Source organism: Primulina eburnea, chromosome 5, assembly GCF_022965805.1.
Source record: "Primulina eburnea isolate SZY01 chromosome 5, ASM2296580v1, whole genome shotgun sequence".
Classification (NCBI taxonomy): Eukaryota; Viridiplantae; Streptophyta; class Magnoliopsida; order Lamiales; family Gesneriaceae; genus Primulina; species Primulina eburnea.
This window is the reverse complement of record NC_133105.1, coordinates 5877269-5904477: the sequence shown is the minus strand read 5'-3', so window position 1 is coordinate 5904477 and position 27209 is coordinate 5877269. Positions and strand designations below refer to the sequence as shown.

Below are 27209 nucleotides of genomic sequence, written 5' to 3'. Positions count from 1 at the left end.
CATGATCTATATTTATAATAAAAAATAATATTTTTTTTAAAATATCATTTTTTCACGAGTGATGTCAAATAAAACATATGTTTCATAAAATTGACTATCAAATCGTTTCATATGAGTTTTTGGCTAATTTTAATGGTAAACTATTTTTTAAAGTAAATCTATTGGTAGATTTGCAATGGGCAGTGCTATAAAATTATAGTGTGTTTAATTTTTGTTTAAAAGATAATTATGTTTAGTTGACCGCAATTAATGTTCAAAATCAAATTGTTCCATATTTTTAATTAAAATATGGTGGGCCATCATTGGCAGCGTAGGGCCCCCTAATATATAGACGCGTAGTTTGTCAAGCTTCCTCCACGTGCAGCATCTCTCTGTGAATCCTTGTACACTTGCTGCGTCTTCACAAAAACGATGCAAAAACTGGATGCCCATCGACTTAATACTCTGGAAAACAACAAAAACCATTCAAGTTCTGAAAGGAAATTTGTTGAAAATGAAATCCAAGCTCAAAACCCCGACTTCAAAATCCGTAGAACGGCGATCGGACCACAACATACCCGTCGATGACGGCAACCCGCTCCTCGAACCCGACCCGGAAATCCTTTTACCCCAAACCCAAGCCTTTGACATAGAAGAGCTCAAGAAAATGTCTGCCGCATTTGTTCGGTACGACGTGTATGGGACACTGGGCAGGGGGAAGTTGCCTTGGCCGGAAAAGATTTTACTTGCTGTGGGTCTGGCTTTTTTGGTACCTACGAGAGTGGCGATGGGAATGAGTATTTTAGTACTTTATTACGTTATTTGTAGGCTTTGCACGGCGTTTTTCTATCCTAACAGGGAGGATGACCGGGAAGATTACGCTCACATTAGGGGCTGGCAGAGGGCGGTGATTGTGCGGAGCGGCAGGTTTCTGTCCAGGCTTTTGCTGTTAGTATTCGGGTTTTATTCCATTCGGGAGACCAGTCTGAGCAAAGAAGTTGATGGGCAGTTGAATAATGAGGTTGATTATTGTGTTCTTTCGGTATGTACTGAGTTTTATTTAACATTCCAGAATGCTTTAATCTTAGTTATGGAATGAAGTTTTTTTAGAATGCTAGAAATACCGTGCTTTGAGTGAAATTATAAGTGTATGCCAAGTGGCTATACAAGAAACTAAAGCTCGATATAGACAAAACGAGATTTTCTGGTTATATAAAAAACAAGATCTTCATGATTATATAAAAATAAAAAATGTATATGAATATATAAAAAAAATTTCTTTCCCTCAGCGCGGATATCTGTATTCCATATGAAAAAGTTGTTTCTTTGGTCCTTCAAAATAATCGGAAATGCGAAAGAATTCGACTTTGAGCGTGTGTAAAAGTTAGGCTTGCTTGCGCTGTTAACTAAAGTAATATGCATGTTATAAATGGCTGTCCTGTTCATATGATTTCTCATATGGCCATTACGTTGAGTTGATTGTCATATCATACTAGAAGTACGTGTGCCATAATTATTCATGACATGGAATGATTTTGTCAGTAACGATTTGATTTACATCACTTGGATGCTAGTTTCTTGTTTATGCATTGTTTTGTAAAAACGTATTTTTTTTGTTTATGATTTTTGAACTTTTCAGCCCGCCTCTATGGATCAATCTGAAGAGTTGGAAAGACCTGGTGCTATTGTGTCGAATCATATATCATATATAGATATTTTGTACCACATGTCTTCCTCTTTCCCAAGCTTCGTTGCCAAGGTTAGGTTGCTCTTAGATGCGTGTGCTTATGTTACCCCTTCTCACTCACATCTTTATATTTTCTTGCTTACTTGGCAATTTTTCTGAAGAGATCAGTGGCTGAGCTTCCTCTTGTTGGTCTCATAAGGTTCGTTCAATCAATAATTTTTTACTCCTTCTATGTAGACGGTATTTCAAGGATGACAAACGGATATTACCGTCTCCTTTTTCCTGATGTGTATTTTTGGCCTTCTCTTTTGGGTTGTAACATGTGAATGATTGGTGATAACAAGTGTAAAAACCGGTCTGCACAATATGTATTGTTGGATTGGTTTTCCGAATATGATGTACAATATTTGTTTCGCTGAAGGTAAAAATGCATTGTTTTGTAATATAAAATTCTCGTTACAAATTTCTTCATGAATGACGTTTTTCCGAGCAAATAAGGATGACTTTTTTATTTTTCTTCCTTTCAAAGAATTATAGAATAAGTCTGGTTCGATGATAAAATATACATCTGAAATGTTTGCTTACGTTCTCTAGCGAGCATGTTCCAGTCAATAGTTACTTGTTCAGTCAAAAGGTGTCTTACATTGTTAATATTGTTCATATTACAGCAAATGTCTTGGTTGTGTCTACGTTCATCGGGGGTTAAAATCTTCAGACTTTAAGGGTGTCTCAGGTAGCTGTTTACCATTTTATGAACATTTTAGTTATTGCGCAAAATCTGACCTCCATACAGTACTTCTATAGCGGGTGCCATTTAGAATCATTTGAGTTTATGTATGGATTGATATCTTGGAAAAGCCGTATTTAGAATGATGTGAATAACACGTATTTTGCTTTAATGCAAAACTACTAAAACCCAAAAACAAGGTTAGCATCAAATTAATTGTCCAGTTAGAAAACGTCAAAAATCAAATATTCAATTGTTATGCTCAAAATGTTGGATTTTGTTTCAGGTATTGTTAACGAAAGAATTCTGGAAGCTCATCAAGATAAGTCTGCTCCACAGATGATGCTTTTCCCAGGTAATGTTTTTAATGGCAGGCTAATAGCTCAAGTTGTTTGGTTCTTTCCCAGATTTTGTGCTGTATGTTCAAATTATTCTATTTTTCACCCCTTTATAATAAACGTCATAGCCTTTTTTCAAATGGACATATTTGCTTCTTTTGGTCTTTCGGCAGAAGGCACAACCACGAACGGAGACTACCTTCTTAAATTCAAAACCGGTGCATTTTTGGCGAAAACACAGGTTCTTCCTGTCATTCTAAGATATCCCTACCAGAGGTTTAGTGCTGCATGGGATTCTATTTCTGGGGTGAGACTTCCAGTTTGAAATCTTAGTTTTTGTTTCTGTTGGTTTCTCGCATATATATTTTTGTTTTTGTATTAATTAAGAAGATGGATGTGTATTTAATAGAACGATTCTTTCGTGTAAAACTTGTCATGTGTTAAAAATACTGATATAACGTTCATTTTGTGCAGATGCGCCACTTAATTCTTCTACTTTGCCAGTTTGTAAATTATATCGAAGTGACCAAGTTACCGGTTTATCACCCATCAGAACAGGAAAGGAAAGATCCGAAGCTCTATGCTGAACATGTCAGACAGCTAATGGCTCTCAAGGTATTTGATTGGTTTTATACTTAAATTATGATTACAACTTAGGAATCAAATGAGACCAACCAAGTATTTTTTGGTAGCTTTGACATACATTTCACTTACTTTTGATAATCCTCAAAAAAATAAAAAATGGTTGGAGAGTTTAAATACTCGTGTTTAGAATCTTTGCCACCTTCAGTCTTCAATTGAGGGTTAACACATCTTTTGCTTTCGCCCGAACGATGCAGGGTAATTTGATTCTTTCAGATGTTGGACTGGCAGAAAAACGAGTTTATCTTACGGCTCTCGATGGTAATCTTAGCATGCGTAATGTTTTGCAGCACAAAGATGATTGATAATTTTATGGCCTGGCTCTGAAAAGTTTAGTCATCTTGTATTCCTTATGGTTTAAAAGATTGCAAGATAGATTTTCGAGTGGTTTTACTCCGAAAGGAACCAGAATATTTACGTTATGCTTGTGCAAAGGTTTTATAAAAATGTTGCTTATATTGTGTCATCACATGGTTTAACGTTTTGATAATCTTTTTGGTGTTCCTGCAGGATTGTTTAACCAACAACAATCCTGGTTCGCTTTGTGTTGATGCTTTTTTTATTATCTTGTTTGTGCGTTTTGTATATCGATTTTTTGTAGCAATCTTAATTGCAGCCAACCCGTAGAGAAAAATTTCAATCCATTCTTCTAACAAACATGCTCCACCAATTTTATATATAAAAAAAAAAATTTAAAACAACACAGATGATGTGACTTTTGTCTTGCCTTTATGTACATACATTGTGAAACAAAGCAAAAAATATATATGTTCAGTAAACAAGCAATCCAACCTACACAAATTCCTCCCCTAAAATTTCTGTTCACACCAGGATTCCTGAGTCAAATCCTCGCCAATTGCCAGAACATCACCCTTTGTTGCTGTTCCATTTGTTTTTTTCCTTTCTCGTTAAAGAGGGGTAAGTGCATTGAACTGATCCCACGCCTCCTGCATGAACATAAGGATTCAAGAACGGTTGCCCAACTGGGTTGAGTTCGTGATAAAAAAAAAACTAAAACTAACATACCTGTAGAATGTCGAAAACTTTCTCCGCTGTATACTTATGATGCGAAGTAGCATCGTTCTGCTGCAACTTATCTGGATGTATGCGTAACAAAGCTTTCTGATACGCTCTTTTCACTGCATTCACCTCTATTAGATCAACCAGGGGAATTGGTATCCAACCATTTCCGGGCCAAAGAACCTGTGTGACTAACGTTAGAAACAGAGATGATGATTTGAAATTCTGAGGGAAATAATGAATGCTGCTTACACATTGCAAATTTGCCAGCAGCGAACGGATGTTTCCTTTCTTCCCAACTGACCATTGAAGGATTTTAGTATCTAAAGCCTGAAAGAGGTTCAAGTTATACAACGCTCAGATTTTCATTTTAAACAGCTCAGATTTTCATCTTAAACGAGTGAAATTCTGAACTTACTTTTTTTTCAGCACAATCTTCTTCACCGTGTGTAACATTTTCATTATCATCGGACAATTCTTGGAACTGTTAAAGCATCGTGGGTTAAAAACTTCATTAAAGTCAACTAGGACAGTAATTCTGATGAAAAGAATCAACCGTCTGTGTACCAGGAAGTCGTCTTCAAAAGGGTCGTCCAAATCTTCCATTATCTTCGACTCCAAGCTAAACGATTCTACGAAAACACAAACATATACCGACCATCAGATCAACTAAACAGGGCCTGTGGAATAAAAAAATCCTTCGGTACTGTATAAAATTGTTACTTCGAAAACTTGGGGTCTTAACTTGTGCTTCATCCTTGTTCATATTTTCACATTCCTAAAGAACAACAAGAAAACGTTACTGGGTATTCTTTTTTTTTATAGGCTGAATGATTTTTAGGAACCAATTGATATCTTCTTGTCCGCAAAAATGGTACTCACTTGTTCTTTCCCCTGTGCTGCGTTCAAGTTCACTCCATTATTCTCTTTTTCCCCATATTCTGTTTTCAAGGAATCAGGCACTATATTTGCAGACAAATCTTGATTCATCATCACTTTTGGTGATTCCTTCCGGATAAATTCACCTTCAGTCTTTCCACCAGAGCGCGAAAACCTATCATTTGTGCTCAATTCTTTAACGTTACTCCTCTCAATATGAGGCGTGAGCACTGGAACTCCTCTTCCCGCCCATTTGTATATGGAGAAATGGAACCGATCACCACTTGCCGGAGATTCCATTGCGTTGGTATTTTTTTTCGAGCTTTGGACATTGTCATTGGGATCAGGTGTGGCAGTGGACGACGAATCCTCGCTGCTAAAAGAAGCAAAGGGACTTCGATGATAGAATCTAAACGACGAACTTGAAGAACGGGTAGTGTTCATTTGATTTGTGGTACCATCAACCTGGCCGTGATTCTGAGAGACAGACGTAGAAAACGCGGCTTTTCTCCATTTGGCTGGAAGACTAGTACACAACAGAGAGTTTGAAGTAAAAGTTCTTGGTTGAAAATACGTACAGATTTTCATGTGCAGAATTTGGATATACAAGAATTATACCAACAAAATAATATTTCAAATGAGCAAGTCAAAATTCTTGATTAGAACATATAAAGACTTGAAAAAGGTTAAATATAAAAACAAAAGCTCGAGTACCTTGATTGAGTAGGTAGTGAAGTGCCCAAAAGCTCGGCTCTAATCGCAGGGCTCGTGATCCTCCAACTCTGACTCGAGCCCAACAAATTTTCCCAATCATGATGGGTTCGCGTTGGCGAACTGTAAGACTCATCGCCTCTAAATATATCATCGAAGAAATTATTGCTTAGATTCGGCCTTCTCGCCACACTTGCCTCACTAAACCTGAGCTTTTCCTTCGGTCTCAGGGTTGATGGTGTTCCACCATGTTCAGAGGCCAGTAGATCACCAAGGCTGCGTCTTACTCTCACTTCTTGCATCGAAAATCGCCTCGGCGGACCCCCGAATACATCTTCATAATCCAAACTTTCTGAGTTTTTGTTTGGTATTTTACTGTGCATGTATTCCTCCATTGTTCTGCAGGAATTTCTGCTTCTTAGCTACTGAGTTATATCATATGTGATTAGGAGAAAAGAAGAAGAGAAAACAAGATTTGGTGATTCTCGAAGACCAGAGTTTGTAACCAAACTGAAAAGGATCACTTCATCGAAGAACAAGAAACACGCAGATCGCCGCGTGATAAAAAAAAGAGAGAAAGATTCAAGACTGGAACCTGCGTTGGAATTCGAATCCTACAACTTGAGCATAGATTACTCCTTTTTTTTTTCTTTCCTATGGCGTGTCTTAATATTTCGACTTTTTTTTTTGCATGAAGCAACAATCTATAATTGGGTTGGTTTGGGTTCTGAATTTGGAGAAGAAATTAAGGGAAGAAGAGTGATAAAGTGGGAGTGCGAAATCGAAGCCACAAGTTGAGTATGAGTGGCATCGTATTTCTTGATCAAATTTCGGATAAGGTAGCAAAAAAGTGCAAAAACCCAAACGACATAACAGGTGGGCTAATCAAGATTCCATGCTAAAATACAAGAAACGAAGTCTTTTTGATAACTTTGTTGGCGCCTGTTCATTCAATCTGTGACATATCAATGATTTATATATACAATTTTGGTGGTTTACAGTACACTTGAGGGCCAATACACGAGCTGATGTTGGAAACTCAAGATTCGCAATTTATTGTTAGTTTGCACACATCAACTCAGTGATCGCTAGAGTGGAATTATTTTTTTATGTATAAAAAATGATAATAATTCATTAATGCGCCAAATCGAATTTACACGCTCATGCATCTTAAAAATGATTCAAAGTCTATATCTACATTAGCAAAAATATCGGCTGTTATATCAAAAAAGTAGTATAGAACAAATAGTGGCGTTTTGGGAGTCAGTCATTTAGGCCTTCTGTGAAATTTGTAGTAATTATTTTTTCTTTGGTTTTTTTGATTTTTTTTTTCCGATGTTTTTTATTTGTCTTTTACGTTATTAGAAAATATAGAAAAAATGTTTTTTGGTACATGTTTACTTTTTTACGATTTCGATCATCTATTTTATCGAAATTTATTTTTTATCATACATCTCCAGTTCTTTTTATAATTTAGCCATTTTCATCGGACAAGTCAACTTCACGTCTATTTAAAATTAATATGATATAAATACATAATCTGGCGATTTTGAGTAGGTCTCTTGTGAAGTTGTCTCACGAATCTTTATTGTGAGACGGGTCAATTTTACCGATATTCACAATAAAAAGTAATATTTTTAGCATATTTTTTCATGGATGACCTAAATGAGATATTCATCTCACAAAATATGTTTATATAAATTTTTTTGCAATTTTAATGATATCAAAAATTTAAAAAGAATTTAAAAAATTAGCATAGCAAAAAAAAAAAGCACTATTTGAAATTGGAAATTATGGAATTTTGGGACTATAATTTCATAAACATTTCTCCTGTCCTGCCCATCATCAAGGACCAAGGTAGTGCAGCTCCTGAAATCTGGTGTAGCGAAGCCACCGTCAATCTCCCGTACGAGCTCTTCGCCGGCCGCCGCCCATCCTTTGAGATTCTGGTTTAAAACTTTAGAAGTTGAATTGTGCAGATATGATTCTCAGAAATCGGAAACTCTGGTTGAACTGTTCCATGATTCCCGATGAAATGAGCGTGGGGTTCAGATTTTACGGCACAAAATCCAATTCCAGGTTGGATTTCAAGAAGCTTAGACCTATGATATTGAATCGAATTGAGGAACGGTCTAAGGAATATCCTGTCAAAGGCATGCTCCAGGTAGCCCGCGAAGTTCTTGGGGCCCGAAATGCCCTCTACGATGGCGTTTCGACCCTTATCAATCACTTTCCCGTATGGTCTTGCAAGTAAGTTCTCACCTTTATTCCTTTCTTTGTGGATGTTTCTCTAGGATGTGAATCTAGGTGTTTAAGATTTAATGATGGGATTAACAGACCGGGGAGGCGATTCTATTTATTGAGAGAGGAAACTTGTGTTTTATCAGAAGATTTTGTTTTTCTTTATTTGTGCACCTGGTGGATGAAAAGGGTGTTTCCGTCGTATGCTTTTCATCATTGCTTTGCTTATTATGCTTTGACTGATCATTGAAGGCTCTATGGAACAAGGAAATTTGTTCTGGCCTCGTTAGTAGAGCTAATTAATCGAACTCAAGGAGATATAAGCTATTAATCTCGAGCCAAAATAGAAGTTACTCATACTCAGCCTGCTGATGTGTTGGAGAGAGGTCTGTCCTAATTGTACACCGATGATTGTGTTGTTTTTTCTGGGTAGAAGATTTTGGGTGATTGTATCTTGTGTCACAAACTTCAAAAGATTTCAAGCCATTAACTATAATTTATTCTGATTAGTTGTTTGGACGCCATGTAGTATCTTGTTTTGTTTCACGCTTCCCTTGAAAATTGGTGTTGCTTTTGCAGTTAGTGTCTTTCATCTTGTGTCACAAACCAACATGATTTGAATGCTTTCGTTGGATTCTTATCTTTAGCATGTTCAGCTGGCTTGAAAGTAATTCTTCTGCCAATCGCAGTTAATGGTTTCAAAATTTAATTTGCTCTCTAATTCTTTCTATGAGTTCTCAAAGTCACATGATTCTGCCCAATAAAATTTTGAAGATACGGTCTGTTTTCAGATCTTCTCATATTTGTATATATTTCAACAAGTTTCACTCTAGATATTTTTTTTTATATTAGCTAATTTCTAGTCACATGATTAACCATTTTGTAGATTGCAACATCTTAGCTTGAAGATTATTCTTATTTTCTTTTTTAACATGAGTCAGATGGAAACATGTTCGTTTGCAATTTCTTTTATACTTCTATAATTACTTCTATAATTTTTATTGCAACAGATACTGCCCAGAAGTGTACATTGGTGAAGGTGGTCATTTGATTCAAACTTGCCCGGGTTACAGGCATTATGCAAAGAACAAGGTCCATAATTGGGTTAAAGGAGGCATAAATGATGTGATAGTCCCAGTAGAAACATATCATTTGCAGAAAATGTTTCAGAAAGTAATCGAACACCACGAAAGATTTGATCATGATCGAATTCCTGCCATCTTGGAACTGTGTCTCCAGGCAGGTGTAGATGTTAACGATCCTACTCTTTCTTTGAGTACCATTAGCTCACATAGTCCAAGAAACGATATTATGCCCGAATCATTATCAGACTATGATTTGAGATCATTAGGTATACGAACACTAAAAGCATGGGAGATTTTGAGATCAGGGGTGCAAAAGTTATTGTTAGTATATCCTGCAAGAGTTTGTAAGCATTGCTCAGAAGTTCATGTAGGACCATCTGGACACAAAGCTCGTATGTGCGGGGTTTTTAAGTTTGAGAGTTGGAACGGGGCCCATTTCTGGGAGAAGGCGAAAGTTGATAACTTGGTCCCCCCGAATATAGTTTGGTTTAGGAGGCGACAAGATCCGCCTGTACTTCTTGATAGTGGGCGCAATTTTTACGGGCATTCTCCTGCTGTGGTGGACCTGTGTAGCAAGGCTGGTGCAGTGGTGCCGTCAAAATACCATTGTATGATGAAAATGGACGGCATAACGGCTCCTGTTTGAATGAGTGGTTGTGTCTACTTTAATAACCCGTGATTTCCCTTCAATCCATTTGTATGGATAAATACAAGAATGCGGTTCTTTTTGGTCCCATCAATATGGTATTTAGTTTGTTCTGAATGATTGATTATATGCCATTTATGGCTGGGATAAATGCGTTTAGCATTTGAAGTTTTGTTGGTTTAAGAGTTCTTCATTTTCTGTGTACATATGGTAGTTTAGTTTTGCATAGGAAATTTTTTGTAGTTTCATAATCTTCCATAATGTTATTTTGTGAAAATCGGATTTTATAGGGATCAGAATTCTTCACACACACGCACATACCTAGTATGCAGAATGGATAACGTTGAACACTTCTAGTAACGGAAACCACTCGGCCCACTCCAATCGTATTAATTATCCAGACACAACTCCACATTATTTCAAAATAATAATAATAATAATAATAAAAACCCATGTGAATCGGCTCCCTTTTCCGAGCAAAACTTGTAGCAAAAACTTGTGTGAAACGATCTCACGAGTCATATTTTGTGAGACATATATCTTATTTGGGTCACTCATAAAAAATATGACTTTATATTATAAGAGTATTATTTTTTATTATGAATATCGGTATGGTTGACTCGTTTCACAAATAAAGATTCGTGAGACTATTTCACAAGAGATCTACTCAAAACTCTTTCAAAAATCGTTCCGCCCTCTCTATACGATTATTGGGTCGCTTCTCGTACACAATGATTGTACAACGGAAATTTGAACTTAAAACTTACTTTAGTAATCCATACGTATGATTGGATATCAATGATCGAAATCCTAACTGTATCCAATGGCGATGTGAGATCAGTGCATAGAATTGACACGGCAAATGTAAAGAATATTACACTGAGAAAAGATAAAAAGCAGCTTTAGCATCATAACAAACGTGATACATGAAACAAAAGTAAGATGTTTAAGCCATGTTAGCAAACGACCTTCCCAAAACATGTAATCTGTTGAGCATCCAGTATACAGTAAAAAGAAGCAAGAAAAGAGACCAACTTAAACAGAAATCTATCACCAGTTCACTGTCATTCTGACCCATCCGGGAAAGGGTCGAGAGCATCCTTCTTGCCATTTACATAAAACTCGACAACAGCTTTCATTCTTGGAAGTTTATCTGGGTGGTAATTTACGTGAACAATAACTGGCATGAGCTTCTTCAAATTGACATCTCTTCTGACAGTCTTGAAAAGGACCTTACTGTTCATAAAGAGGTAATGGTCCATTGTTCTCTTAGCCGCATGAAGACCGATATAACCAGGATGCGATGGGAAGAAGAGTTCTTCGTTGAAAACTGCTTGGTCCCAGGCATTTTCTCGAGCAAGCCTATTAGCAATTCGATCCAAGAGCTCAATTGAAGGAACTGTAGGCCTGATATAGAAGAAACCTGAATTATACACCCATATTCGCATCGTGTGAGCATACCTAGCCCAACCCATTGAAGGTTCATCAAATACGTCGTTGTATCCATAAGCTGTCATGTTATTATGACCATCAGACATAGACTCCACGTCAGAATCTCTGTATAAATGGTCGAACGGATTCTGCAAGTATACTATATCGATATCTGAAAGCAGTACACCATAACCAAGCTGCAGAAACTCTCTCAAGATTCGGAATTTCAGTCCTGAGACAGCATGGTTTCCACCTGTTTTTCCCACAGAATCAATAGCCTCATCAGGGTCCCTTTGGTACACGGGGACGTCATTCGACTTGCAAAACTCTAGGACCCCATCATCTAATGCCACTACCAGATAATTTGGGATGCCCAGTTTTTTAATTCTGGTAAACCACAACTCTAGCATCCACTTGACATTTGAATTGGCAATTGCAACAATAAGCTCTTTATTCACAGCAACCTTTGCCAAAATCTTTGCTAGTCTTGGATTCACATTTTCATCAGGAACAACAGTTGGATTCGTCCTCAAGCCTTTAACAGTACCGAAAGGTCCAGCTTTGTGCGGTTCACCCAATACCATAATCTGTTCTTGTGCACGACCTTTTCCTTGCTCAGCCAGGCGTAGCTTTTCATTCAACTCTCTAACTGTCCTTTTCAGCTCAACAGTCTTGTCAGATAGCTTCATTATATCAGCTTTCAGAATATTTATTTTTCCCGTTGATTCGCATGAAGAAGAATCAACCTATGGAATAATCGTAACATTACATCAGATATCATCAAATTAAGCTTTCCATCATATTCACATTAGGAAGGATCTCTGCACGGTTAGGCTCAGAGTTAAATTTCCCAGAGACTATATACACGTCAAGCATGCACAAACAACTTTCTGCCTTAAATTTTTTTACTCTGCACATCAAGTTTTATCCAAGATGAAATTCACAAATTTTCTGTTCATAGCAACTAGAGAATAAGAAATATACACTGTCATTCCCACCAACTAAAAGTGTGGCAACATCCATTCTGAATTATACAGAAAAAGTAATTTTTTTCACAAACCAATTCCTTGAAACACACCACCACTTCCAACAACAATACGTTATGAAATCACCAAGGGTAGTTGCACAACTCAAAATGGAATTTTATATAGATTCCTTCTAAAAAGCACGAAAATTAAAGGAACTCCTGGGATTCCCCCTTGATAACCACCGATGAGAATCACGGAGGAACCAACAAATTAAAGGAAAAAATAGAGTAACAAAAAGGAACGACAACGGAATTGCACACCTCCAGATTAGACTTGGAGAGCGGAAGAATTTCAGTAGGCGGCTTGGAGGAGACAAACCCATGTGGGAACAAGAATGCGAAGATGCATCCCGCCAAAACCCCGATCCCAATTGCCGCAGCGATTCGAGATCCACGGCTCGACAATTGGCCGCTCCTCTCCTTCCGACCACCCGCCATTTCCTTGAAACTATATCCCCTACACAACCCCGAGAAAGAAAATTTAAACAACACCAAACCTCAACAATCTTCCAAGAAACCCATGGATTTTATCCTCCTTTAGTGATCGATTGATGTGTCAACTTTCTTTCAGGTGTGCAGGAAGTGGCAAAGTCTCGGGCTTTGGTGTGTTTGATGGGTCAAGGGAGGTTCGATTGAATGTTTCGAGAGCATTGATTGTGGTTTGTTCTTCAAAATCCTATTGGCTGGTGTAGCCAAATCAACTTGAGATCAAAGTTGACTTAATCTCATATAGACTGCGCCATCATCCTTTACCTAATTCAGTTGACAACTAAGCTCTGATCCCTGTTTAATTCTGTGATAAATCATACCAAACCTATTTTTTTAAAAAAAATTATTATTATTATTTATATGTTTTTTCCCTTTAAACATCGATCGAATCTTTCAAGAGATAAATATATGAGACATGCTCATTATTCATTAATTAATGATCAACAAAATATTGTCCCATTAATAAATTTTCAAGAGATGACAATAAGATGAATCTGCTTGTTTCTCATCGCTCATCGGTGAGAAGTCAATAATATAAATTTTTTAAATTGAGAGAAACTTATGTTTAGCACAAGTGGAAGTGTTATTTCATCGCAATTATGTCGGTTTAATGCATCCACACCCCTTTTAATGTAAAATGTAAAAATTATTCATTCCATTATTGAAGTGGAGTTGAATTAATTAACCATGTTATATTGATTCTGAATGACAAATGCATATTAATAATTAAGGATCACGATTTTGCTGCAATAAGATCTGTGGTTGGAGGAGTCTTGCGAGTGAAAAACTAAACGTTGGAAAAACTAATCTAATAATAAATCTGACACAACTCAGATTGATATAAATTTAATGTGATCTCAGTGATCTAGACAAAATAACTATTAACTAATTCACATAGAAAAAGCATGCAATTATGGAAAGAAATGGAAACATAGTCGAGGAATTAAGTTGGTAACCACGGTCCAGATTGTGGCATCCATGGGTACACTCTCCAAACAAAACCAAACAAAACAAGGAGTAAACCTACCCTTCTCAGATTATTTCCATGTACATCGATTTTTAGAATCTGGGAGTTAGAATTACACGCAAAATGCCCAAAGCAAGTATATATACAAGAGAACAAGATTGGCATACGATACAAAAACTACATAAACTCGATCATGAAACGGATGCATCAACCTTAGCATAGGGCCAAAACATTCCATGAAATTACTTTTGGAACATCATAAAATAAAATAATTCCATGAAATTACCTTTGGAACATCATAAAATAAAATCACACCGGGTAACACTGATTCTCTATTTAGAGCTGTCCGTTAGAAGGCCTTCCTCCTGGACAAGAACATGCACGACCATCACAATTTGATTTCAGGAAAAAATAAATCAGGATGACTACTTTTCTAAACAAGGAATTACATCTAATAATGCAAGAAATAAGTCATATCCCCACAACAAACTAATACAGAATGCGAGAAGTTCTGTGACAGTTGACAGAATGCAAGCACACAGACAAATTCTCAATATGTGTAACTAACTGTGTGCGTGTATCTGGGAGGAAAGGAGTCCATACATTTTGGTCACTGGTGATAAAAGAAACAACTACAGTGATATCGTCAAGCTTCCCACCATAATAACGGAATCCAGCTTCTTGGGCTGCAGCAGAGAAAGGAGTCTGCCGGTTTTTGTCAAGTGCCCGTTCCCGCGCCAACGCTGCTATTTTCTGTGCAGTCACTTGAGGTGCTAAACCAGCTCTCACAGCATGGACCACAACTGCAATAATGTCATTGTTGTACAAATTGTCAAAAAGGCCATCAGTCCCAGCAATTATGACATCTCCGGGAGCAATGGGGACGGTAAATACCTGTGTAACACATAAGACCATTTAAGACCTGTTTGGATAGCAAACATAGTTTAAAAAACACTTCAATAAGCTTGACTTTTTTAAGGGTCTTTTGCCCAAAAAAGTAGGAATTTTAATATTTTGATATGTGATGAAATAAATTTTTCTTTCGTTTTTAAAGAATAAACTTAATCATAAACCTCAAAGCCACATTTTCTGGCTTGTGGAAAATGAGTTTGTAAGCCCTTTAAACGATATTCTTCATCGAAACATCAGTTCTTTTATCGCCTTTAACTTTAAAAGTTTCTCTATCTAAACACACTATTAGTTTCAGATAGTTCGTACTTCATCCCCAACATCAAGATAATAACAAGTCCTGTAAAAAGTAAACACAGATGAAAGTGATGGACAATATTATGCCTTCAAGGAGAAAGAAATAACATTTGAATGGTACATCATAAAGAGATGAACAACCAATTAAGAATATATAACACGTGGAAAATTACTCACAAAGCGTGAAAATCTACAGCATTAATGAAAAGAAACAGTGGAATATCCATTTGGCAAAAAAGATAGAGAACTCCCATTAAGGTTCAGATTTTCAAAGACGGAGTCAATACATTGAACAAGTCCTAATATATAGAAAATGAAGTTGAACATAGAATCGGGGAAGGGCCATGGAAGTAGGTAAAAGCTACTGGTAAATACCCACACAGGTATATGCCAGGACCAGTTTTTATGTACAATTCTATGCTTCGAATAAAGGATCCACATGACAGGTGCTGGTTATGACGACTAGGTGCAACATCCATCCAGTATTAAACAAGAGTCAATGAAGATAGCATATTTTCAAATCCAGGATTAGATACTTGAAATCTTGCAGGAATTAGTATCCAGCAGTGTGAGTATGCACGGAAAGCAGAATTAATCAATGATGAGAGTTCCAAAAACTAAGTTTCTGAAACCTTGCAAGGTACTTTTTTTCGGTTCTCGAATCATCAATGAAAAAAAATAATTAATACACACGATCAAACAATGTAAAATGCAAGGAAAGCGCACAGCAATATTAAATGCTAGACACTGGAGAGCTACCAAAGTCTAGATAACTTTCACCCAGTCACTTTACAAATTACAGATGCTCCCAAGCGCGTGTGACATCATGAGAAAATAAACACAATGAAAAAATAAGCGTATGATGAATAATGATGGTTATTGCTATATCTATGAACGTATTAGAAAAACAATAAGCAGAAAGCAACTATAAAGGAAACAGGAGGTAATCTACCTGTCCAGAGCTCGGTAAATCTCCAGCGTCACCACTCTCCAGCTGATAAGTATAATTGAAATCATGCTGCTGAACAGGGGATCTAAAAACTGTACTTCCATCTCTAACTACCATAAACCCACTATCCCCCAAATTAATGGCATGAAGACCCTACATAAGAAAGGTAGCACGAATAAAAAAGCCATGCAACTTGCAAGCATTGAGCTTATCCATTGTTTCTTATAAAATCTTAACATTTAAAAATCAGGGACAAATTACAGCTAAAATTTGCAGAAATGATTTTCTTAAGGTTCCTAGGGCAACTTTAGATGAGCAAATCATGCTGGTCAACTATTGCATATAATAATGATAATAATAAAAGATCTATACGCATACATCAGGATACCTGATCTGTCAGAGCAATAATACAAGCAGTGGAAGACCCTTTCGCTTTTGTGCTGGCATGGGCTTTCTCAAGGACTCTGGCTGGGTCAATGGAACCTCTTGGTTCATCTTGCACTGCATTAACCGAATTAGACATTAACTCACGAGCATAATACCCTGCATTGACACCAAGATCAGCCCATCCACCAACGCCATCAGCTACACCAATTGCTGGTTTATCAGTACAAATGAAATGAGCATCCTCTCCACCAGTTTCTTCTTTGTCAGGATGAGGCAGGTAACATGACCCTGATTTTAGTTTCAGTCTCCTGCCCGCTGGGATGCTCCTGAATACAAGAAGATGAATAAATCCAAAGTAGAAATGGCAAATAATTCGACATAGCAGAAAAGCTTCAGATCTCTCATCACGATGCTTTCAGAATAGAGATTGATGAGAACTGCAAGGCCTCATTTGCTACCTGGATGTATGATTAGATGATGCTCTGAAGGAAAAACTGTAGGATTAGATGATGCTCGGATGGAAAAACTTTTTAAAACGGATGAATCAGTTGGAGAAAGGTCATACAGAAATATGTGGGCGATCACAAACTTTTCTTTACAAAAATTGATGAATTTGGAGTTTTTCCCTTGTAAGGGTTAGAAAAATTCAACAACAAAATCAAAGTATCACAAACCAAGACATAATGTGGAGGTGAAACTCTACTCGAAAATTACAATATGTAAAAAAGTATAGCTCTTAGTTAATATAACAAATCAAATGGAATGAAATCAACATACAGCTCTGATGAATCTGCAAAACTTAAATGTTGTTCCTCCCTAGTAGAATTTTCAAAGGACACGTCATGAGCAGTCCCAGCCGAGGAACAAGAAGGTGATAATAGATGAAAACCCTCAAAACCAAATCCCAGGAATGTATTGCCGTTTCCCTTTCGCCTCACAGCATTGTATGTGAAATACCCATAGAGAAAGAAGTTATTCGGCTGCTCTTTGTTTCCCAAACTCATGCTCACTTTTCTACTAATGTCAAAGCTTCTTCTGCTGTATGAACTGAAAGAATGATAAGCAGCCACACCAGGTTGAACAGGCCTAGAGTTCAAATTACTGATAGAGCAGCGAGTGAGAGCTGACCTAGATCCACAGACAGACATAAGTTCCTTTTGAGAATTATTGCCCAAAACTTTATTAGGCTCTGATAGCAGACATTCGATGTGATATCCACAAACTTGAAACGAAGGACCTGATACAGAAGGTATAGAAATTGTGCGAGAAAATGCTCCAACAACTGAAATATTCTTTCTTCGATTGGCTGTATGCAAATTTGCCTGAGCGGCAGCAAGACTGCCAGGACGCACAAATACGTGCAGATCGGTGAATTTCGCAGAGGATAAAGAATTTGATTGGTCAATAAGCTTTTTCCCTTGGTCAATCAAAATATCTACCTGATCTCGTATTCCACCTTCTCTTCCAGATATTGTTCCCCGGATTCCTTTCCAGATTACGCGAGAAAGGGCTGAGAAACAATTAGATGGCATTTCCTTGGCCCAAATGATGAAGCTTTTTTGTTACAAATGGTGAAGCCAGGAGAACTACTAATAAAAGATAATCTCATGCTTCAATACATCTATGCAATAACCATGCAACCAGGAGCCCTTTCCTCACCAAGATAAGTTATGGAACAAGAAAACCTGACAAATGAAAGTGAAAACAATGAAGTAAAGATGATAAAAATAATATGACATTATTCTATTGATTACTGTTAGGAATTTAGAACAAACATCATATTTTTAAAGTGTCATGCGAGATTTCAAAAATATCTAGGTCTTCACGATACTTAATCCATGATTTATATGCTTAAATTATCAAGCCTCTGTTTGAACAAGTGGTGCAATATTAAAACATATTTTCTTTCATTAAAAATGTAAATTTAACAGCAAGAAACATCTCCAAGATTTATTACAATTCGTCAATCCCCACATCCAACAATTTCGACAAAGATAAAAAGTGTCGAGAAAGTAAATTGATAGGAGAAAAGTAAACTCCATTATGAAATTTGAGAAGAATGAATACAAAAAAATCCAATTGCTCAGTATATCTGCACCTATTTATGCATTTCTAATCTACCTAAAATACAACTTTAAAATAAACAAAACACAACTCTTAACAAAAAAAATTGTTAAATTGCATTGTGGCACAAATAAACTTACATACGAAAACCGAGTGAATCTAGCTTCTAACAGGGAACAATACAAGAGTTATATAATACATAAATTACTTCCTCGGTCCCAAATCAGGCGCTTTAATTTTTTATTAGGAATCGAAACACTCTATTTCCTAGAGTGGCAATTTTCTATCGGATATGAAGCTAACTAAAGCTAATAACTACTTATGACACTAAAACTAAGTCGAATAATTGATTCAATACTCAATTTTCAATAAGTAATATTTTCCAATTCCATATGACAGTTTAATACCACGCAGGAGAGAGGTAGCATGTTCTAGATCAAACTGCTTGTCTATATTATGTACTTTACTAAGCTAGAGACTGCTGGAGTAGTCCATTTGAAAATCAAAGAAAACCGAGAAACAGAACAAATATTGAATACAGCAAAATACTCATCCACAAATACAGGCCATAGAGAATCCTACCGAGCAAAAAGAGAGAGCTTTACAACGCCACAGTCTGAAATATTAAATTTTCCTCATTTCCCACCACAGTTTATAATCACCATCGCCACCAAACTAATCTCAGATGAAAAACTAACCAGAAACCAATCCCAATATCTACATCCTTTTTCCATCCGAATAAACATAAAATAACGAGCAAGGCAAAACCGCATTACCGGCATCACTAATCCAAATCCCTCTTCATCAATCACAATTTACTGAAAAAAAAATCTCACCTTTATTAATATCGATGAACGGGAGCAATTTGATCAAAGTTTTAAAATTATCGTCAACGGTATGTCAACAGAAAGCTCACAATTTAACACCTGTTTTCGGTTTCAGGGTTAGTGGTGTTAAATCGTTGGATTTGTGATTCACGTAAATTAGGAATGATATATGCAAGCCACGCGTCTGCTCTAAAACTAAGGCGGCTCCTGGAGCTTCGTAGGGGACTACTTGATTTGATTTTCGGACTCGGCTTCAGGAAATCAACGGAAAAACCCTAATCAGCTTTGACTAATATAGGGATTTGAGGGCCAACTTGTCAATAATACTGGATTTGCTGCTTCCCACAAAAAGCTCAGGAGTGTGAGGTCTATTTTGCCCCCGACCAGATTGATTTTGTCATTTTTTTCCTTCTTTTTTTTGGTAACTAGTAATAAATTGATTTTTTATTTTATTTTTTTTATTTTTATTTTTTTGTGATCGTGGGCTTCTGTGAATGGAATAATAATATATTTTTATTACATTACTGCATCCTAAGTTGCATGACTAGTTAGTTCCATGATCCACGATACATTTCCTTCCAAATCTCTGCAAAAGCTTCTATGATGACTTTATGATGCTGTGTTGAATTGAGAGACAGGAAGCTCATCAACAGGTTTTCCATTTCCTTGGGATCAGACATTTTTTGATCCCAAATCATTTCCAACATCGATCTCTTGAAATCCCAGTAGGGATCGACTGACCTCTTCACCACAATGTGTGGCACTAACCTCTCTGATATTGGTTTCCTTTCGGCAGACTCGCGTGGTGGCACTGTCAACTCATCATCTTTCCATTCTTTTGAGCCGAATCGTTTAAACCTTCGTGGTCCGATATGCTTCTGCTGCATCATTTTCTCTCTCGAATGAAGTTGCTCTTCAATAGTAGTATTTAATGGATGACTGTAGCTACAAGATGAGTTGAAGCTCGTTGGAGATGAAATGCTGGAGTAAAATATTCTAGCTTTTGATTTCTTTTTTATGGTCTTTTTACTTATCTTCTCAATTCTCGAATATGCAATTGCCATATGATCATTTTCATCCGATTCACTCGAAACCGGTGAGTTGTGATACATCTTCATCTTGCCTTCTACTATTGGTTTTGAGTATCCATTCGATCGGAATTCACGGCCGATCATCCTGTGTTTCGTGCATGATTTTGATCGACTTTCATAGTTGCCAAGTGCTTTGATCTCTGATGATCCTCTGGAATCAGATGTTGGATGGGTTGGGAGCTTGGGAATGAAATGTCGCATGATCTAGAGTTGACAGGGGAGAGCATGCATGTGACAGCAGGCAAAGGGTTTCTAACCAATGAATTGGGGTTTTTGGGACAACAAATTTGGAAGTGGTCGAGAAAAAGAGTGGATATTTATTACCTCTTCCCATCTTTTCTCGACTGTGGAGATTGTAGAACGTGCAACACGAGACCATGTTTATATAAGAAAAATCGGTGGATGCACGCACGCGAATTGAATTGGATAAACCGAGAGGGATCAAAAAAGGACAGGCCGGCATGGGATTTGTCAGTTTGCCACTGACCAAATCTTAGTTGTGCAAATGAGGTTTGCACCTAAATGGGACAACGAAATCTTCGGCTGCCTACAGTTGAACTAGTCTCTCTAATGGTTTATTTCATCTTAATTATGTGGGCATTGTCCACATGATATGATGGATGACCAAGATTTACCCATGCATGCATATATAAGACCCATTTTTTAAAAAAAAATTATATGTGTGACAAGATCTTACCCGTTGAAATGAAGTGAAGTAGTGTCCACATAGGTGAGATCTCATCTATCCTTTAAAATAATTTATTTAGACTCAACGTGAGAGAATTTCGTGTGTCAACATTCATTAATTAAAGAGGATGGCTATAATTTATAAATGCAATGCATCGTCTGGTATCAATTTGAAACCTGTTATTGGACATGCCAAATGCGCTCTTCGCGATTCCAGTTCAGGGAGGACAATGAGCCGGGATTAGACCCAACTCTGTATTAAAACTGTTTCATTCGGGGCGAGTTATACCGAGTTAAACAAGTATAGGTATTGTTCATGAGATTTAGTGGACTCGTCATGTACTCACCCCATTATTATATATATATTATTGATAATATATTTATTTTTTTATATTGAATAATGAATAACTTGATCCATATTTTAGTTCATATCTATGTTTGAAATAATTCTATTCTGATATGTTTAATATAAGAATATATAATTATGTTTTTTTTGTTATCGATTTAATATAAATGAACATATTTTAACTTGTGATAATATTTATTTCCATAAATATTATAAATATAAAGTTGAAAATAACTTTACTAATTTATTATTTTTAAATGTTTATTGTGTGTTGAATAATTTAATATTTATACACTTTTTTTCGCGTCCCACTATTGAACTTTTCTGGTGTACGGGGACGAGCGGGCGAGCTAAAGTAAGGTGGGCAAGTCCCAAGTTTACATCCCTACTCTGAACGGCTTTGATGATTTGCTAAACATGCTGTGTTGGATACGGCTCAATCAACCTACAATTTTCTTGATCTTACTTATCTCTCGTAGAGTTGTCAAAACATGATGATGATGATGGAGTCTGCCAACAACTTGTTGTTTGACGAGAGGGGTTGAGACAGAACAAGCTACCAATTTTTAGTTATATTAGACGGGTTGATACGAGTTGACCCTCAATCTGTTACTTCGCGGGATGACCCGAATTCTCCAATCCAACTCTCCTATTTGACAGGAGGAACTCAACCCATTTTGATAGGTCTAATAAATCTGTCACTCATACAAGCTCGTTATCTCGTTTATAATGTGTGAGAAGGTTTGCAAATATAATAAATAGAAAACTGGAAAATCAACATGAAATTATAATTCCTGAAATTGAAAAAAATAATCGTAGCTGGATAAACTGAAAGAGTTATAATTTGGTTGGAATGGAAATTACAAGATTTAATTCAGTTTACAGTTTGAATCTTTTAATTTGTCGGATAAATGAAAATTAATATTTACTTTTTTCTCTGTCTCACCCAACAAATCGCCGAGAAAATTATTCTTTTTTATGATGTGGGGACCTAAAATCGCAAACCTTCGGTATGTACTGGGTATATCTTCAGACTAACATGATAGCTTATATATCATACTAGCTAACATAATAGCCTATATGACAGGTTTGTTCAAGAAGATATTGATAGGATAATCAAACTTTTGATCATTGAATAAATGTTCACCTGCCCTACTAATAAAGACAAAAAATATTTAATTTATTTGTCATTATATATAAGCTAATTCTTTGAAGAAGAAAATGGTTGGTTCGATCTTAATGCTTTATCCAATGACATTCGTTGAGTCACATATGATTTTTCATTCTGGACCATGTATTGTAGAACGTGAAAAATATGATGTGTTTCGTCAAATGAACAAGAATAAACTGAACAAAAGTACACAAAACATTCATTTGCTCGCATACTAGCATGATAACACCCCATGTAGAGATGACAATTAGTTGGATATGAGTAAAATTTCATATCATACGTCTTCATCCTCATTTATAAAAAAAAAATAACAAAATATTAAAAATAATTTATTCTAACATCATCGTCATAAAAAAATAAAATCAATTATATGTTAATAAAATTTTTCGTTTCATCCAACTTATATTATTCAACAAAGTCATATTACAATAAAATTCATATATATATATATATATATATATATATATATAATCTAATATTCCAGTCGGGTCCAATTATAATTCCTTAAGAACAGCTTTCATTTACATACTCGATTTTCCATTTATTTAATCAGGTAAAAAAATCTCTTCCATATTCGTTTACATTCGAGTCAAATATCGGATCTGTGTTGAGTTAGGAGAAAATGACCATATGTGATCCAATGCCATATTTTACGTATGGTACGAAACGTTAACGCAGAAGACCCCACCGTCGGTGGAGGGTTTTGAAGCTGCCGCTCAACTGGCCAGGCCGTGTGATAATTGTACACTCCTTCATGATAAGTGACTCGCATTTGAGATTTTAAAATGAAAAATGTAAGTTAATTAACAATATACTGTCGAGTAATCCAACATCTTAACCCAATCAATTATCAATAGTTTTACACTTTAAAAAATACCCTTTTTGTGCTGTTCATTCTCGGCTCATTCTTCAAGAAAACTGAACTGAAAAACAAGTTGAATCGTCAGTGATTGTACTAAAAGCCCACCAACCACAGTAAAAATGAAAGATGAAGAATCCCAAAAGTCCCACACAACAACTACCAGTGGTGGTAGAACCACGTGTTCAGCTGAAAGTTGCAGTATCAAGAAATATGGCCAAGGTTTCGAGGAACTCTTTGTCAAAGGCAAATACAGGTTTTGGGCTTTGGCTGCTATTCTTTTGCTTGCATTGTGGTCGATGTTTGCTGGCTCAGTCACTCTGAAACTCTCGGCTGTTGATCTTAAGCTGCCTTCCTCACATGTTTTGGATAGTTCCACCACCCATGCCGATCTTGATGTTCTGGTACATGTGTTTGATTCTTACTGTTGTTTGAATGTGTTATTGCTTTAGGTTTTATTTTTCTTCAACGGGTCTGTTTTTTCTGTCTTTTGGCATTATTTAAGTGTACTGTACGTAATCTGTAAAATATACAGATACACTGCTAGATCTGAATAATTCCTTTTCCATTGAGAGGAAGAATGTTTTTTAACAACATTTTAATTGGAGACATCATGAATAGTTGATTGAAGGCTAAAATTTGATCCATTGGCAAGTTGGACGGCATCTAGAAGTTCGACCAAATGCGGCATAATAAGTTGAAGAGCAAAACTTGCTCAATTTTTAAAAATTACTTGCGAAATTTCAAGGTTTTGTGTCTGCTCGTGATCTGATAACACATTGTTGCTGCTGCATTCTTCATTTAGGTTGTGTCCAAATTGCACTATGTGACAAACCATAAATTGTTGGATTTAAATTCATCCTTTTGAACCAAATATGAAGGTTCTTCAGTAATTTTCATCATATTCGAATATAGATTGAAAATAATGAATTTGAAATCCGCTACAAAACCTGAATTCAGACAAAATGTATCACAATCATTCAGAATCAGGACCTTCAGGTCTTCCGCGTTTTTCTAATATTCATTTTGTCACCCACCATTTTTGCTGATCTTTCATGCGACTCCAAACATTTGGGGTCAATTAATAATCTGGGTTCGTGTTTTGGGAATTCGTAGGATGTGGAAGAAAGGGAAAAAACAGTGAAAGAAATGTGGAATGCATACAAGTACAGTAGTATCATTAGGCTGCCAAGCTTCTTACAAGACGCATTTGGGGCAGCGTACCAGGACTTGACCAGTGAAGTATCCAGTGTGCGGGATGCTGCACTTTTGGAGATTGCCAAGATGTCATTCACGTCTACGGACTTTTATAAGACGGCTCCCGTTCAATCTACTACTTAGGTAACTAATTTCTTCCTGGACTCCTTATCCTTTGTAGAATTTTGGGTTCAGAAAAACTTCGTGTTAAGCGATAAACGTGAGAGAAGAATTCTCCTTGGATTGATGTGGGACATGCAAAACTTTACCTAATGAATTCCACCATCATTCTCTGTTTGTGCGACAGAGTTTCTGAGGAGGAGGCAGAAGCAAGAATGCATATGGAGAAGAGAAGAAATTATTCATCTACTACAAAAAAATTGCGATTTTTCTTGTGTTAGCATATGCCTTTTGCATCTTTGTTGAAATGTAATGAACGAGATGTATTCTGTGTTGTATTGCTAGTCTTCATATCACATAAAAGAGTCACCTGGTTCTTGTGATCAAATAATCAGTTTACACGTGAAAACAGTAGTTTTTGCTCTTTCTTTTGCAGCATACTTTAGTATTTGCAGCTTGAAATTCAACACCACAAATCTCTATGATATGATATAATGGCCAAGTAATCAAACTAAAATTTGTAGGATTCACATGAATATATATATATATATATATATATATATATATATATATATATATATATATATATATATATATATATATATATATATATATATATATATATATATTTCTTACGTTTAGCTCATGAGAGACAACGATGTCACCCGTCTTGTAGAAACTTGCAAAAGCCAACTTCTATGTGCCTAAATACTGTTTATAATGTACATCATGCATGAATGTTTGTGGGAAGATCCAATCCATGAAAGCACTTCTTTCCTCTCTGCTGGCTACGATCTCTCCAGGTTTAAGTTTACCTAGTTGTGTTTTCTTCTCCCTTCCGTTGTTTATGCAGATGGAGGATTTTCTTGTTGCTTATTGATCACACTCGCGATTCGATCTCATAGTGCTGCAGACACTACAGTTCCTGCCTGAGGCAAAGCCTTGATTCCCACGGATATAAGCATCGCGGTTGCCGAAAGAACTTATGCTCGAATTGGTAAATTTCCACTACTTTTCTTTCATTGCATCTCCTAAAAACTAGTTCATGGGTCCTTCTCCATCAAATTCGGACAAAAAAAGCCAAATTGTTGATCGAAACGCAAAGAGCTGGATTTTGGGGGGGGGGAAAAAACCCATACCTAGTATTACCCACCATCGAGGTGCATTAAAAAAACGGTAGAAGCTTTTCTCAATCGAACCGCAGTCTTAAATGTTATTTGGGGTGACTTGCTATTTTTTTTATTTCTTTTTACATTTTCTTTCAATTTTATTTTAACTTAATACTCAACGTCAAATATTTTTAAAAAAAATTTAAAATTAGATATAATTATTAAATTGAAATGTATTATTAATTTATTAAATTAAATTAATATGTATTGTTAATAAATTAATTTAAGATGACTGCCATAAAACATAAACGAGGATCATAAATAAAGATAGTAAATAGGTTGTGTGGATTATTAATATCTAACAAAAAGTTATCTTTTGAGTTTTATGATCGTGTGGAAAAGTTAATAAAAGTGAGTTTTTAACTTTTGATGCATTTGAATTTGTTGTCAATGTAAGAGAGAATGTTACAACAATTGACACGCTGTAAATTTTTTTCCCCCAAAATGATGTTACCATTGATCCTTCGTGGATTAAGAAATATTTATGAGGATTTCTTCTCCTTCTTCGAAAAAATCCTGAAAATTTGGGTATCAATACTTGTCGAGTACAGGAGCGTGAGGGAAAAAATCTTAATTCTTATATGAACAGGAATTAAATCGGAGGCTACGAAATGAGTCCCTACCCAATCTTAAGCTAATTTAGACGCAATGATTCGTAAATTAAAAGGATGTGTTTGTTATATCGGAAATCTCAATGGAAGTGTTGCTTCAGATATATGAATATCGTGTCTAATTAGTTTGATAATATTATACAGTAAACTCAAAAAAAAAAAAATTTATTGCCGCAATATAATAACTAACACATAGAAGAACGGATTTGAATTTCATAATGTGTTCTCTATTCCGATAGACATGGAAAAATCGTCTAGGCCAGTTGTTTGATTTGATACGAAAGCAAGATAGGTAAAAACTTATGTGATACGGTCTCACGGGTCGTATTTTGTGAGACAGATATCTTATTTGAGTCATACATTAAAAAATATTATTTTTTATGTTAAGAGTATTGTTTTTTATCGTAAAAATCTGTAGAGTTGACTCGTCTCACATATAAAGATTCGTGATACCATCTCACAAGAGACCTACTCAGCAACATATACTCTACTTCTTGCGTAAAGTTCTTTATAATCAAATCATGAAATGTCCATTTTCAATAATTGATGTATGAGATAGTTTACAAGTAAATTTATTTATTTTTCATTCATATTTATCTTAAATAAAAAAAACATAAGAAATTATTGTTTTAATTAGTTATTGACCGAACCAACTA

General features: G+C 36.0%; 6 protein-coding genes across 9 annotated transcripts; 3 read left to right on the top strand and 3 right to left on the bottom strand.

The window, feature by feature from the left end:
• Positions 1-323: 323 nt before the first annotated feature.
• LOC140832691 (lysophospholipid acyltransferase LPEAT1-like) lies at positions 324-3829 on the top strand. Of its 2 annotated transcripts, none has more exons than XM_073196835.1 (8): positions 324-1000; positions 1619-1738; positions 1828-1865; positions 2335-2399; positions 2680-2748; positions 2905-3038; positions 3206-3346; positions 3571-3829. In XM_073196835.1, exons 1-8 carry the CDS (start codon positions 425-427, stop codon positions 3676-3678), a joined length of 1251 nt encoding a protein of 416 aa, XP_073052936.1. In that variant the 5' UTR covers positions 324-424; the 3' UTR covers positions 3679-3829. The 2 variants fall into 2 exon arrangements, with proteins under 2 accessions (XP_073052936.1, XP_073052935.1); XM_073196834.1 differs by having other exon boundaries at positions 331-1021.
• Positions 3830-4054: 225 nt separating this feature from the next.
• On the bottom strand, positions 4055-6783 carry LOC140832689 (uncharacterized). The gene is made up of 8 exons (XM_073196831.1): positions 5987-6783; positions 5276-5798; positions 5117-5171; positions 4961-5025; positions 4812-4877; positions 4646-4723; positions 4400-4576; positions 4055-4320 (listed from the first exon to the last, which is right to left on the bottom strand). The coding sequence occupies exons 1-8, from the start codon at positions 6376-6378 to the stop codon at positions 4282-4284; spliced, it is 1395 nt and encodes a 464-aa protein (XP_073052932.1). The 5' UTR covers positions 6379-6783; the 3' UTR covers positions 4055-4281.
• A 1012-nt stretch (positions 6784-7795) lies between these two features.
• LOC140832688 (APO protein 4, mitochondrial) lies at positions 7796-10190 on the top strand. The gene is made up of 2 exons (XM_073196830.1): positions 7796-8233; positions 9235-10190. Exons 1-2 carry the CDS (start codon positions 7965-7967, stop codon positions 9953-9955), a joined length of 990 nt encoding a protein of 329 aa, XP_073052931.1. The 5' UTR covers positions 7796-7964; the 3' UTR covers positions 9956-10190.
• A 650-nt stretch (positions 10191-10840) lies between these two features.
• Positions 10841-13113, bottom strand: LOC140832687 (arabinosyltransferase RRA3-like). The gene is made up of 2 exons (XM_073196829.1): positions 12675-13113; positions 10841-12132 (listed from the first exon to the last, which is right to left on the bottom strand). Exons 1-2 carry the CDS (start codon positions 12849-12851, stop codon positions 11020-11022), a joined length of 1290 nt encoding a protein of 429 aa, XP_073052930.1. The 5' UTR covers positions 12852-13113; the 3' UTR covers positions 10841-11019.
• Positions 13114-13917: 804 nt separating this feature from the next.
• On the bottom strand, positions 13918-19605 carry LOC140832685 (probable protein phosphatase 2C 55). 3 transcript variants are annotated; one of them, XM_073196827.1, is made up of 7 exons: positions 19312-19605; positions 17189-18096; positions 16413-16737; positions 16028-16177; positions 14473-14763; positions 14156-14234; positions 13918-14115 (listed from the first exon to the last, which is right to left on the bottom strand). In XM_073196827.1, the coding sequence occupies exons 2-6, from the start codon at positions 17941-17943 to the stop codon at positions 14202-14204; spliced, it is 1554 nt and encodes a 517-aa protein (XP_073052928.1). In that variant the 5' UTR covers positions 17944-18096; positions 19312-19605; the 3' UTR covers positions 13918-14115; positions 14156-14201. The 3 variants fall into 3 exon arrangements, with proteins under 3 accessions (XP_073052928.1, XP_073052927.1, XP_073052929.1); XM_073196826.1 differs by having other exon boundaries at positions 13918-14234; XM_073196828.1 differs by lacking the exon at positions 19312-19605 and adding an exon at positions 19058-19273 and having other exon boundaries at positions 13918-14234.
• A 3784-nt stretch (positions 19606-23389) lies between these two features.
• Positions 23390-25199, top strand: LOC140831682 (uncharacterized). The gene is made up of 3 exons (XM_073195429.1): positions 23390-23860; positions 24573-24797; positions 24961-25199. Exons 1-2 carry the CDS (start codon positions 23579-23581, stop codon positions 24795-24797), a joined length of 507 nt encoding a protein of 168 aa, XP_073051530.1. The 5' UTR covers positions 23390-23578; the 3' UTR covers positions 24961-25199.
• The last annotated feature ends 2010 nt before the right edge of the window (positions 25200-27209 follow it).